At 37.8% G+C, this 14,825-nt stretch overlaps 1 protein-coding gene across 1 annotated transcript in view; it reads left to right on the top strand.

Annotated features, from left to right (window-relative positions):
- Nucleotides 1-14,825, top strand: part of LOC111866032 (GATOR complex protein WDR59) — a 50,949-nt gene that overhangs the window by 9,283 nt on the left and 26,841 nt on the right. The window contains exons 7-14 of the mRNA XM_023854542.2: nt 360-519; nt 5,111-5,190; nt 5,303-5,384; nt 7,943-8,163; nt 10,762-10,926; nt 12,400-12,489; nt 12,566-12,719; nt 13,720-13,949. Of these exons, the coding sequence (XP_023710310.1) occupies nt 360-519; nt 5,111-5,190; nt 5,303-5,384; nt 7,943-8,163; nt 10,762-10,926; nt 12,400-12,489; nt 12,566-12,719; nt 13,720-13,949 (1,182 nt within the window). The remainder of the gene's footprint in view (nt 1-359; nt 520-5,110; nt 5,191-5,302; nt 5,385-7,942; nt 8,164-10,761; nt 10,927-12,399; nt 12,490-12,565; nt 12,720-13,719; nt 13,950-14,825) is intronic.

Raw genomic sequence — 14,825 nt, 5'->3', positions numbered from 1 at the left:
TTTTTTTTGTTTCCACGGATGAAGAGAAGTCTGAAAGGAAAGCGATTCCGTGATGTGGATGAAGTCAAAGAAAACACGCTAAAGGCTTTGAACAGTATCCAGCCTCAAGAATTCCAGCACTGTTTTGAGCAGTGGCAAAAGCATTGGGACAAGTGCATTAATGCACATGGACAATACTTTGAAGGGGACTAATATACAGTTCAATAAAAATGCAAAAATAAAAAATAACAAAAATAAATTCCAGTTATTTTTGGGTCCCCCCTCGTATATGGTCTATATTAACACTGAGAAATATGTAAAGATTTTCTGCCTTAATTCTTATCCTGTCTAATCACAGTACGCGATGACTGTCTTTACAGCCGTTTGGTGAAGGTTTGATTACGGTGGTTGTCCCACAGTTACGAAGAGGAGAAAATAGCCTCCTGCTATGGAATATTGCAAATCATACATCTCCAGTTCACACATTTGTAGGGCACACAGATGTTGTACTTGAGTTTGAATGGAGAAAACACAGAGAGGGTGAGTATTTATTATAACTTCTTAAGAATGCATGCAAGTGCCAGCGATGTTGACAGCAGCTCTTTGGCCAAGAAATCAAAGGAATGGAAGGTTTGCATAATATGATGGATGTTTCAGTAATCATTTGGATTGGTATGGGAAGGTAAAGTATATTACATCTAGTAGAGGTGATGATAAGGTGGTTATTTTATGATGCTGTATCAGAGTCTGAAGCTATGTATTGTTGAATCGGAATTGGTAGTATCATTATGAATGATTAATCACATGTTAGGTTGTGGGAAGCACTGGTTGCCTGTTACATAGAGCTATCCCAGAAATTGTCTTGAGAGAGGTAGGAAAATCATAAAGACTTTTTTCTGGATAGCCAGGATTCAAACTAGATGCTAGCTAACCATGAATTTGTGCATTGTTGGTTTGTCAGTCTGCCCTGATAACAGTTGGTGGTGGTATTAATGACAGTGGTGGGAGGAGGAGGTGGACTGTTATGGCAGATCAGGATGATTGCCCTGTGTCCTGCAAATGGCAAGGGAAATGTTTAGTTTGGTTTGACATTTGTCAAACAGATTTATAATTGAGTTCAAAGTTCAAGCGTTAATATGTGCTCATTCACCACTTCGTGGAAATATAGTTCACTGATTTATCTGTCACCTTTCTGCCTGCATCGAAATAATGGGGTTTCCATACTGTCATTATTACAGAGATTGTGCCTGTGAAATATTAGGTGAGTATTTTAATTATGTGAACTTCTGTATGATTCATATCATCTTAATAACACTCATGAAAATAATAAAAGAGAAACAGTTTCATTGCACTATTTGGCTTTTGAACAAAATGTAATCAGACCATATCTGTAGCTTTTCTGAGTATTACCCTTATTTGACATTGCTAGAAAGGCAGTGCTTGTTATTGTTTTTTTAAGCTGAGTATTTAAGGATGATGTCAAGACTATATAAATGTGGAGCATTTGGTAGAGTGAAGCAAGGGGAATTGAAGTACTTGGAGATAAGTGGTCCCAGTGCTACTTTGTTCACCAGAAATCTGACATGACTTGTCCTGGGATTCAATATGGGCTACCATGGTGGGAAGCTGGGAGCTAAACGCATGAACTTTGGCATAGCCCATGTCATTGCATTGTTGATTTTTCTTAACCTAGACAGAATCCACTCTGCTAATTTATTTGTTCCTGTTCTTTGTATGCAGGAACAAGCTTTGTGCTGAAGTATTGTTAGTTATTGCAGTGAACATGGAGGCATGTTTATGAATAATAACAGCGTAATTACAGTTAGCTTGCTTGTGTTCTTCAGTTCTTACTGTTAACAAGTGTATGATATATGGGATGCATGTTATGTATTGCTCACTTTGGTTCATTATTCAATTGCAGCACTAATTAGGAGGCATGCATGCTTTCTACCCTTTTAACTCCATTTTCAGATGGTCTGATTACATATCCATAATTCCAGAAGATGGTAAGTAATTTAAACCCCTAACATTCTTATAGTTAATATTCCACATAGTTGTCCAGCCAGAGTGTTTGAATGTTGGTGTGTTAGTGTAGAGTTAGTGGGTAGAAACAGTAGCAGGGCAGATGACTTTTCTGATGTGGGGCATTGACAGAGACTGAAAGCTAGAATTACCACCTGCAGGACATCCATACACTGTGAAATAAAATTCTAGTGTAATATGTTTAAGCTAAATTTTACCTTCCACACCTTGAAAGTGAAGAATTTAAGTACATATTAATTGACCTGTCAGATTATTTGATAAATCAATGTTCCTTATGTATGAAGTTGTATATCAAAATGAAATTGTATCTGTGCACGAAGATGTATGTACAAGGTGTGTCCCAAAAGTCATGAAATATATTTCTTTCCCGCGCTCCTACTGGTCGGACCGCGCTGGAACCAGTTGGGTTGGCGGGGGAGGCCTTTAGCTTCACAGCGCACCCAAGGTCAGTCTGCTTGAGCATCAGAGGCGTCAGTATCGCTGATTTAGTGCACCTGTGTTTTGTGAGCACGTCACGGCGCGCGATGGCGGGTACTTTCGAACAACATTGGGCGGTCAAGTTCTGCACAAAGCTCAACCAAAAAGCTGCCGAAACTCACGAACTGCTTAAGCAAGCTTATGGGGAGTCTGCTCACACCTTGCCTTCCCCGAAACCGAAGAAGGCAAAGATGAGTAAATTCAAAGTGGAAACAATGCTCATCGTCTTTTTCGATGCCGAGGGTGTGGTCCACNCTGTGTTTTGTGAGCACGTCACGGCGCGCGATGGCGGATACTTTCGAACAACATTGGGCAGTCAAGTTCTGCACAAAGCTCAACAAAAAAGCTGCCGAAACTCACGAACTGCGTAAGCAAGCTTATGGGGAGTCTGCTCACACCTTGCCTTCCCCAAAACCGAAGAAGGCAAAGATGAGCAAATCNTACTTTCGAACAACATTGGGCGGTCAAGTTCTGCACAAAGCTCAACCAAAAAGCTGCCGAAACTCACGAACTGCTTAAGCAAGCTTATGGGGAGTCTGCTCACACCTTGCCTTCCCCGAAACCGAAGAAGGCAAAGATGAGTAAATTCAAAGTGGAAACAATGCTCATCGTCTTTTTCGATGCCGAGGGTGTGGTCCACAAAGAGTTTTTACCCCAAGTACAGACCGTCAACGCTCCCTACTACGTGGATGTTCTAGAAAGATTAAGGAAAAGGGTCATCCACATGTGAAAAGACATCGCCGCTAACTGGTGGCTGCATCATGACAATGCGCCCAGCCACATGTCTCTGCTCGTCCATGAGTTCCTGGTGAAGCACCACGTGGCAACGCTGCCGCAGCCACCCCACAGCCCCTCCCTAGCTCTGGCCAACTTCTTTTTGTTCCTGAGGATCAAGACTGCACTCAAAGGACGCCGTTTTGAAAGCATTCGGGCTATCCAAGCGGTCGTAACAACAGCTTTAAATGAGGTTCCCGTCGAGGCCTTTGAGGGGGCATACCGGGCGTGGGAGAGTCTGTGGAAAAAATGTGTAGATGCTCATGGACAGTACTTTGATGAATATTAACACTTTGTACCGATACCATCAATAAATTTAAAATATATATATATTTCATGACTTTTGGGACACACCTTGTATATATGATAAGTCCTGATGGAAGTTTTACAATGAAATTCCCATTGGTGTTACATATCTCACTTTTCTGTGTAATCAACATGCCTTTGCTTGCATTTTATCCTGTCCTTATGGTCCAAAAATACCTCATTCTGTCAGAACAAAATATTCTTAATTGGGTCTTCTCCATGACTGGCAAAGAAAATGTTGATGTATTTTGGGGGGAGGGGGATGGTTAGAGTATTGGTTGTGGCAGTTTTTGGTGGGAGAATATCAAGGCGACTAACTCTTATTTGCTCATTTAAAATTACATTTCATGAGTGCTGATTCTTCAGTTGCTGGAGTATGCCAGTTGAGCTTCTAAACCTCATACAATATTCGGTGGCCTCCCAGAATGCCCATCATCCCTCTTTTGGAAAATTCTACAGATTTTTAAACTTTCCTCTAGCTCTTGTAGTTATCACCATATTGAACTATAATTCTTCTGCAACTTTCACTAGTTTTGCATCTTACCACAGATTGTTATTCTTCTCTGATGTGTTCTTTTAATACAGTAGTCAGTTCCCACATATGCCAATGGACATGTTAAACATGTTTCACAATTATTACTACTTAAAAGATAGTGAAAACAGTCTGTGTGAAAATGAGGGATAGTTCATATTATTGTTACATGTTAGTGACTAGACATGGGGTTTGGAAGGCTTATTGGATTTATTGAACACCTGTCACTCATAACTGCAAATCATTATAATACTCTTTGTGGTTTACACACACTAAAGACCACTATAACTACAGCACACATAAAATCTTCTTTGTCTTCATTGCTTGGTAACAGCACCCAGCTACTAAGATTCTTCAGCTTCCATGCTTATGTCATTTCCAGCTGGCTGCTGTCCCACAATTCTTTCAAGTGACCCCATAGGAAACCCTTCATCATAGTCATTGTTTACAGGTTGTTGCCTAGCAGCAGCCACCTTTTTTTCCCTCCTCTATTCCAGGTTTCAGCCATTACATCACATTATTTGTGTGTGCCATGTTTTGTAGAGCTGCAAACATTACTTGATGCGAACTACAGTTTCCTTTACTATTTGACCTTTTCTCATATTTGTATACACATGTGTGCACGCAGTTTGACTGATTTATCCAGCTGACGTACATTTGTGATAGTTTTATAAGCGTGATATTTATTTGGTTTTGTAGAAATCGAAGAAGTTTAAATTAGGGTCATTCATAAGAACTTATGTAAACTGACAGATGGATGGAGTGAGCCTCGTACTATGTCCTTCTGTGTAGGAGTACAAAATTGACATCAATTTTTTGGTCTCTGCCAGTCTTTCTAAAATACGTTGTCAAACTTAGTATCTATTTTAATCTCCATAAGCCAATCCTAATTTTGAAATTATCGCAGTGGTTTACGTATTTCAGAGCCAAGTAACATCTTTGCATGGGTACTTCAGTTTCACAATTATGACCATGTGGCCTTAAACATTTTTGTTTCAGATACATTGGATTATGAATTAATAACATGGTCAAAGGATCAGAGTCTTCGAATATGGAGAATAGAGCCATTTCTACAGAAGGTATTCACTTATGATGCATATGAATATTACTATGTAATAAGAGAATGACTTCATTCTGACAGTTATATTTTCATGTGGACTGATGTTTTGTGTCTGATTTTTTTACATATAGCTTTGTGGACATGAACGAGATGTTGAACATTCCATAGATTCACAAGAAACAGAAGATGCCGCTGCTGTTAGGACAACCTTAGGTGTGTAGAGAGTATAGCACAGAAATATTACAGAGACTAATCTGCTGCAGGAATTGACTCCTTTTTGTAAACTTAACTCTCATGTTTTGGTTAAATGCTTGCTTCTAATCAAATGTTTTAGAAAATAGATTATTGGTATGTACCTGCTTGTGTTGGTTTCATGCTTGGCTTATTCTTTGACCATGAAGCTGAAGACAATATGTACCTCCAAAGTATTGGGCTGTCCCTGAACTATGGCTTTGCAACCCAGTAGACCCTACCTCTTCATATTCACTGCTGTGGAAACTTCAAATCCAGTATTTTAATGGGTGATCAGATTTGTTGAGTGGGAAGAAAGATATGGATATTTTAACTGTCTGGTTAGAGCACCTTTGTTTTGCTAAGAATTCTACTGTTTATATTCCACAGTGTGAACATAGCGAGTGAAGTTCTGTTTCTTTTTTGAGGGATTGTAATAGTTGCAAGTACAGTGTGTGCCAAAATTGCAGTACTGAAATGAAAAACGTCTTGCTGATACCATTGTCTATTCATGTGTGCGCCTGTTGCATGACAGAACCTTCTCAAATCCTGAAGAAATGGTCCGATCACCATGTCCCTGTAGGGTTCTTGGGTGGCGGTAAGAGTATTGCCTTCCTCATCCTCAATGAAGTAAGGGCCTAATATACCATGTGCTGAGACGGCACACCATATCGTCACACATGTACTATGTAGCGGTTTCTGGACGATAACATCTGGCCACCCAAAACCAAGGAAGCAAGTTATCTGGCGACCACTTCTGTATGAGCGGAAATAATACTCAACTATGAATACTTTTTCCTCTGTTGAGAGACCCATTTCCAACAACAGCTGCACACTACAACTTCCTTTTCACCACTGGGAGCACATGCGGCTGGAGCTATACCCTGTCGACAAAGGCACATGCGCGTTTGAGATAGGCGAGTTTTGGTACTGCATTTTTGGCGCATACTGTACTTTGGGTTCCTATTATATTCATCTTTCATGCTATTACTTCATAAAGAAAGACTTACAGTCACATGGACTAACTGCCTAACTAAAACAGTTATATGGCAGAATAATTGCTTTGGAGCTGAAATGATTTTGGATAGCCTTCAAAATAAGTTGAATATGTGTCAAGTGATCCATAAGTGGAAATGTGTTTACTTGTTATTCCTGCACAAGCATTGTATCTGTATATATTTATAACTATTTCTAACTGAATTGTTTCAAGGGAAAGTAGTTTTTAAAATCCCTAGGGATGTTTCATTTTCTCAAGTGCTCTGCTTTAAGAACTGTTACACTTCTATTTCACTATTTGGGGTTGATTCAAAGGATATGGTGGTGTCAATAAATTTTCTTTTTTTTTTGTGTGTTATTGTTTTTGATTTCATGATTAGTTCTCTTCCAGAAATGCCCATGAGTTTTTAAGCTCCTGAGTATTGGTTTATACATTTTTCAGTAATTGTTATTTGGTAGCCTCCTTATTTGTCAGATAGTTTTAGGTCACATTTCTCTTGGTGCTGGAGTAGACATACATTTTAAATTCAGTTTCTTCATCAATAATTATTTAGTTGAATGTGGTTCTTAGTGCATTAAGAGAATTCATCCTTGAGTGTCTGAAAATCCTCTTGTTAACAGTATATATTTCTGCAAGAATTTTTCTGTCAAGCATTGACTTCTGTCTGTTGACACATCCACTTGACCTGGCCTGTGCCTCTAAATCATATCAATGCATTTCACAAGTCATTTTATTTCTGAGAGGAATGAAATTAGTGTAGCTGTACATCCCAGTTATGCAAGGGTAAGCAATTTTTTCTAAGGTAAGAACACTGCTATCTGCGTTATTTTGTCTTTTGATGTTATAACCTGAAAATCTGCTATTATGCATTTTTTTCCTGGAAAATTCCCAAAACATTTGTTATATCCCAAAGAGTTGGAGTATATTGTCGCGTATCGGGCCTATATCGTGACAAATAAATTCTCGATGTATTCGATGTAGCGACTTTTATTTCACATTCGCTCCTACAATCACCCAAATTACAGATTTACGATTACTGCTATCTGCAGTATCACAATTAGTACACTCCAAATGCCAGAATACAACTGACTAGTTGCTGGCTAACTCGGCGGTAGCTCCAGGACTCACTGACTGACTCAGTACAACTGACGGTGAATAGCCTTCACTGCTCCCTATGTAGCCTCGATCGGACAATACGGCCACGTAATAGGCACCCTTGTTGCTAGCCACGCTGTCCGGAGTTGTTAACGGCTGCCTAGTAACCGCGATATCCCTCGGTGACGTCACCGCGTTGACTTGCGTTGCCTAGCGACCCGGATGCTAGGACTCGGCTAACATCGGCTCGCTTCGGCTTCGCTCGGCGCATCACGGCTGGCGGAGGGGGGGGGGCTCATAGCTCAGCATGTCACAATATAATATTTAATATGACTAAGTTAGTTTCCTCTAATAGGAATGTATATTTTAGTTTATCATTTTTGAATGTTGGTATAGATATTTTGTTGCCTTTAGCCAGACTGAAGAATCTGTGGTTACACATTTTCAGTTGTGGAACAAACACTGACACATCCTCTTCAAGATTTGAGTCTAGAGAATGGATCAGGAATGTCTGACATGTCAAACAGCCTGATACTGGATGAAGGCACTGATGCAAGCCTTGGAAACTCGACAGACAAGGAAGTGAATCCTTCCCCCACTCAGCCAAAGACACTCCAACAGGAATTCTCACTCATCAATGTGAATATGCCTAATGTTCAAATGGATTTGGTAAGATTATACTCATGCATTGCTACTATAAGAAAATCCTGAATTCCAGTTTAATGCATATTCATGTATATAATCAATGTCAAGATGCTATTGTTTGATATGGATAAAATTATAAAAGCTATCCTCGTAACTGGCTATGGAGGCCTATAGGGTTGTGAGACATCGAGACTGTCACATTTTCTAGACAATCAGCTCACGGATGGAGTGAGGTCAGTGAAAGATTCCTAGTACTCATTTCTGTAAGAGGCTGAGTCATCCCCAGAGCCATAGTGCAGTTGGAAGGATCAGGTCAATTGAAAGTTCCAGTGATCTGATTGGGAATTGAACCTGCAACCTCCCAGTTTGTAGCATAGATGGATAAAATTATAGAAATGGTTATTGGTTTCATGAGCAAAGTCTTAATTGTATTCATCTTCATAATGCAGTTACATCAGGCAAAGTATACACATAGCAGTATTATTAGGGTTGCCAGCATAACTTTTAATAGGATGCAGCAGTTTTGCAGGGTACTTATAATCAATAATTTATATTTACCTGCAGTTAACCTAACAAAATACAATAAAGGTGCGTACATATCAGGTATTAAAGTTTTTAATCATCTTCCTCAAACAATAAAAATGTTGGCTGCTGATGAAAGAAGTTTTAAATCTACATTAAAGAAGTTTTTATATCATTATTCTTTTTATTCCATGAATGAATATTATCAACATAATTGGTCATAAGTGTGTAAATTTGTAATTTATTTAATTCAGTTAATATAAATAAAATTGTATTAATTCAAGTTTTGTAGTAAGTAGTTTTTAAATTATGTTTATTAATTAAAATCTTATTAAATATTTTACTTTATATTATTATTTATGTCAGTTGATTAATGTAAGTGATTTTGATTATGTGGCCCATGTAATTTTATATATGTATTTTGATATATCTATTTTCAAAGGGACCATTTCCACATCCTAGGTTTGTTACCTATATGAATATATGGAAAATAAAGGAAATGAATGAATGTTTCCGCATAGAGACACATTGACTTCCATGATCTCTTTAATTCTGTTATGGTGTTAATTAGTATAATCATTTATCTGCTGTCAGTGCTAGTGTATGTTAATTGACATTTTCATTTTACTTTAGGCAGGTTTCAGTTTATAAATGATTTTAGGTTAGCTCCATTTAGTATATATGTTTTAGGTTGTTTAACACATCTCGGACCGGTGATTTAAATATTTAAATCACCCTGGGGACTGGCATTATTAAACCTACTATCCTAACTTGTGCACTGTTCACTTTAAAAAATAATATAAAATCTAATTAATTTTATGAACTAAAATTTTTGGAGAACACTTACCAATGCTCCTAGAAGTGCTTGAGAGTGTGATATTTCTGGAAACATTCCCCTTTGTGAAGTGGCATTGCACAGAACTTGCAATGTAGATATATTCCTTTTTTTGTGAACTATGCAAACACAGCATTGCCTAGAAGGATGCTTCCCCTTGGAATTTTCACGAGGGTATGTGTGGGCATATCACCCGAGAGTCGCCCTGGGGGGTCCACATGAGGCCTGCGTGGGGTGGGAGTTGATGGACCCAGTCGCACTAAGTCTGTGTCTGACTCTCATTCTGCCGCCACCATCTGGTCTGTAGCCCAGGCCTTTGCCACATTCATCAGAAATGCTTTGTATTTCAATTTTGAATCAGGGTTTAGATTTTTGTGATTTTCTTTAGATTTTTTGCTGTCCCTGCATTTTCGTCGGAGCTACTGTCACTTTTACTGTCTGTGGCCACAATTCTTTGTTGTCCCCTGTCACTGCCACTGTCTGAGTCACCATCACTGCGCATCTCACAAGGCACGTAAGCTATCTCATCGGAGAAGAATTTTCCATTAGAGGGTTAAGAAAACAGCGAGGTCATGTTACTTAATACTAAGCAAACATTCCGGAGTTTTATTGCTCAGTAGCCATTCAGCTGCGCGGCAAAGAGCAAGGTATAGTCTGTTGCAACCTAACGTGTCATAAAATCATTATATCATGTGACCGGTCCACCACGTTTAAAAGCGAAAAGCATGATATCATGCGGCCGGTCAGCAATGTGTTAATAAGATATAGGTTAGTTGGCTGGTATGGAATGGCTGTGTGTCTGTGCCCAGTGAAAGTGAATGGATGTGTATTTGGAAAGATTAAAAATTACACCTGGCACCTTCATGTTAATCCACCTCACATCAACTTTGTTTGCACTTGAATATTTGGCAAAACACAAAATTCCAGTTGTACCAGAGCCGCTTTTTCTCCTGATTTGGGCCCTTGTGATTTCTTCCTCTCCTAGACTGGGCACTGAATTTGAAGAAGATTTAGCAACATGAATATCATAGAAAACACATGAAGGAACAGAATCATTTTTCAATAAGAATTCATTCATCCTTTCAGGAGTGGCAGCATCATTGGAAATGAGCTATTTGGTCACAAAGATATTGTTTGAAGGTTATAAATTTCAGTAGTGTTTAACAACTAATATTATGTATTATTGGGTCAGGCTTAGAATCTTTTGATAACACTTACGCTGCTAAAGCCAGTTAGCATGAAGTTAGTTGTTTGTCTCCCAACAGATGGATGCAGTTAGACGGAGTTGCACGGTTACTGCCACGAGAAATGCACACATTGTTATCCTTCAAGTTAGTTTTCCTCCAAGTTACCCTTACAATGCTGCTCCTACGTTCCAGTTTGCCCATGGAACATCTATTGATAACAACACAATGGCAAAATTACTTAAGGTAATTTTCTTTCTCTTAACCTTTTGCTTCTCCTAACAGAGTAGAACATAGTAAAATTAAAATGGTTATGCCCATGCTAATGTAGTAAAACAAGTTACTTAAATTCTGATGCCTGGAGAGATCAGGCCTGATGACACAATGCCACTAGTGATTTGAATGGGCAAAGGATTGAGATAGTGCTGTGCAGTTTTGTAAAAACCAATGAAGAAGTGGTTATTAGTTTGCAGTGCAAGGTTTCCAAGTATATTCTTTATGGTTGTACTCTGTCGTTATGTTGTTGATACTCATTTATTGCAGGTAGAAATCTATTTTTAACAAAACACCAGCAATAGAAGCTTTGCAGACAGCCACAGTTCATATTCCCTTGCAACTTATTAAATATTTATGTATATAAATGGTGTGCCCTTTGTCTGTTTACTTTATGCACTGAGTCCAAAGAAGGTTAAGAAAGTGATATAGGAATGTCCATCATATTAGTAGGATCCCTTTGAAATATGGGAAATGAAGCCAGAAGCTTCTGTTATTATAGTGTAAGTTAGAGTGTTCTAAAGAACATTCTAGAGATAGTTTTCCATTTTAATGTTTATGAGCTTAATGTGGTGATAGTGGTATCAGTAGATGATGTTAAGAAGTGTTTTTAAATTTTAATAGTAGGCATTGCTAGTATATTGGCCAAAAGATATGTATTTCCAGCTAATATTAGCTCATGTAGTTGTAATATAGTGACATTGTACATATCAGCTCATTATACATGGATATAGTTCCATTGGATTCTAGCAAGAGAATATTGGTAGCTTGATGGACTGCATATCAGGAGGTTTATTTTGTATAATATTATAACTGTGTTATGTTTCTGAAGAGAGATTTGTAGCTGAGATTCATATAATTGGAAGTGTTATTTTAACACCAAGTTAATCAGAGATGTTGCAAAAATTATTTTCATTTACACATAGAAGTCTGTTGAGAAGTTCTTGGAAGGTTGAGTGAGATTAATCAATTTATTAAAGAAAGATACCCTTGAAGAATATAGTATTGAAGAAGGACTAGAAAATACTGAGATATTAGTTCAGTCACTCGGAGAACCTAGGTATTGGAGAATAATAGTTCAGAAATATCAGTGTGCTGTTATGTGCAGTATTGAATATTTCTTTTGTTGCTTGCAATTTCAGAATATAATGCACAGTGTTTAGAAGTGCATTTGTTGCTGTGTTCATGTTTTATTGCAGTAACAGTTAATGATTGATGCAACTTACAGAATACTCATTCAGATACTTTTGATTATGCCTATGCCCTTACAATCTTAGCTTACCATATTAATTAGTGTTTTAATGACTTATAACTAGATGGAAATGCTCATTATTCCACGAAGTCTTGGACATAAATTTATTGTTAATTTAATTTCTTTATAATTTTGATAAATGTCTTATTTGTATGTTACATTACCATAAGTTTATATGTTACTATTTTTCTTAGGTTCTGAAACAAACAGCACAGCAAAGGGTGCGGAAAAATAAATCCTGTCTTGAGCCATGTTTGCGTCAGCTTGTGTCAACTTTGGACCAGGTAAGTAGGAATATTTGTGCCAGTACTCTCATGCATCTTCATCTTCAGATTATTATCATGTACTAATTCCTTGCAGATTGCTTTAAGTGATGAATCGGAGAAGAAGCCTTTCTCACGGTTGCACCATTCTCAGTCTTCTTCGTATCTTGAGCCTTCAGACATATATGGGAGTTTCCAGGATGCATACATACCATTTCCACGAACATCTGGAGCTAAATTCTGCAGTGTTGGTAAGTGGGTAACATTTTGGCAATTGTTGGTTCCCTTCAGTTACATAGGTAACTTGAAACAATTTGGGACATGGGTAATCTACACATATATTAAGAGATATATATTGTGATTTATTATCCCCATGCATAATACAAAAAATTACTTGTTTTTCAAAGGTACTAATGTTTTCTGAAGTTGATAATTTGCCTCTCTTGTGAATTAGAAATGCCGCTTCTCAGCCAACTTTAGATGTTTGTATTGCTAAACTGAGTAATACCTACAGTGTTTACAACAGGTGGTCCATATGCTACTTGCACCCCATCTGCTTCATGTAATGTACCATGAGCAGACCACTTTATCATCGTATTCATTTGTAGGGTTCATTTTTTCCAAGATGGACTGGGTGTGTGAAAACAAGCATATATCAATCACACCACTTAATTACTCCTTCCATCAGACTAATTTGAGCTCAATAAAAGAAAAAGAAAGAATAGCAGATGAGATTTAATTAACACTAATTCAGCAAATACTAGACACACATGAAGAGTGTGCTAGTGATGCCTGCATACTGTAATGATAGAAAAATGGTCACCACAGCACATGGTGAGTAATAGGTAACTGTGGCAAGCAAAGCAAGAGTGATCCAAAACTGAAGTTCTGCTGTGGGTAGCCTGCTGACTCTTTTGCTGCAGCTACATCATGAACATTAATACATTCCCTTCAAGGTGATCAAATGGTAGAATTCTCCTGATTCCATTTTGTATGTTTGCTCACAGTGTTTTATACTATTTCTTTTGGCTTGTGATTTGAGTTCTTTATTTTTTATGACTATTGAGGCTTCTTGATGTGTTCTATTTATAGACTTTTAAATTTATCAACTCTACACTGTATTTCCTGAAATTCCCCACTTATTTGTGGTCTGTACTGGTAGAAAGTTTTAAGTCATCATTACTATAATTATTTTTGATGTTGCTGCTACTGTTTTTATAGCATTGTGTGTTTGAACTCTTACTTTATCAGGGATATTGGTGTGTTTTGGACGACCACCCTTTGCAAGGCGATTATCAACACGCTTGGAAAGTCCAACACCCAGATCATTGTCGGCACTGGGGGGAAACTTGAACAGCTTCACCCTTGGTGGATCATCTGCTGGCAGCACCAATCAGTATTCTCTCATGTATCCACCTGTGGCGCAGAGTCCAACAGGGGACCCAAATGTGGCTGTAACATCATTCTACTTCCAAGATAGGGTAAGTATTCCGGTGTTTATCTTCTTTAATTTTGTGAACGAGTTTTCTTGTTTTTATTGTAGTGGTTCTGCCTTTCTCTGATCAACTAGACTCTATTTCAGCTCTGTGGCCATATAATATCAATTGTATTTCCATTATACTTTTATAAATTTAACCATTAGTTTCTGCTGTCTTTTGGTAACTCCATATTTATGTGTATCCATTTAAGTACTACTGGATTTTACAGCCAAAGATTTCTTTTCTGACAGCAACATATAATTATTTTCTCAAATAATGTTATGGAGAACAAATGTGAAAATATTGCTGAAAATTAAAAAGGAAAGAAAGATGGATCACTGCCTCGAAACGTAGACTAGTGACAGCATGTTTGAGAAATGTGTATACCTTTTGAAATGGTCAGGTAATTCTGCCCTGCATGCGATTTGGATTGTTGATTGAAATAATTGTAAAGTAAGTATTTGATGAAATTAACTTTTAAGATTATTGTCTTGTGGGTTGTGTTGCCATGTAGTTTTGTACATATCTGCCAGCTGAACGGCATCACAAGATGGTAACTTCACAGTCACTGCTAGGGAAACCTAAGGTGTAATATAATATATATATTGTAACGTGTTTCGTTACTGAATACGCTGTAGAGATCATTAATTGGTTTATTGAACAATCTACAAATATCGGCTACAATTAATTATCACAATGTTATGGGTTTCCACACTTTACAAACCCTACAACAAAATCTCTTAACACTATCTTCAAGAGTCTTCACATATTAATAACGCGGGAGCTATACAAGTCTCCCTGAATTACACACTCCAGATATAACTGGTTATCACGAACTATCACTGATTCTCGCACACGCGTCTGTAGCTCGTAACTTGC

Source organism: Cryptotermes secundus, unplaced genomic scaffold (assembly GCF_002891405.2).
Source record: "Cryptotermes secundus unplaced genomic scaffold, Csec_1.0 scaffold1054, whole genome shotgun sequence".
NCBI classification, from domain to species: Eukaryota; Metazoa; Arthropoda; class Insecta; order Blattodea; family Kalotermitidae; genus Cryptotermes; species Cryptotermes secundus.
The sequence above is the reverse complement of the archived record's forward strand: the minus strand, read 5'-3'. Positions and strand labels throughout refer to the sequence as shown.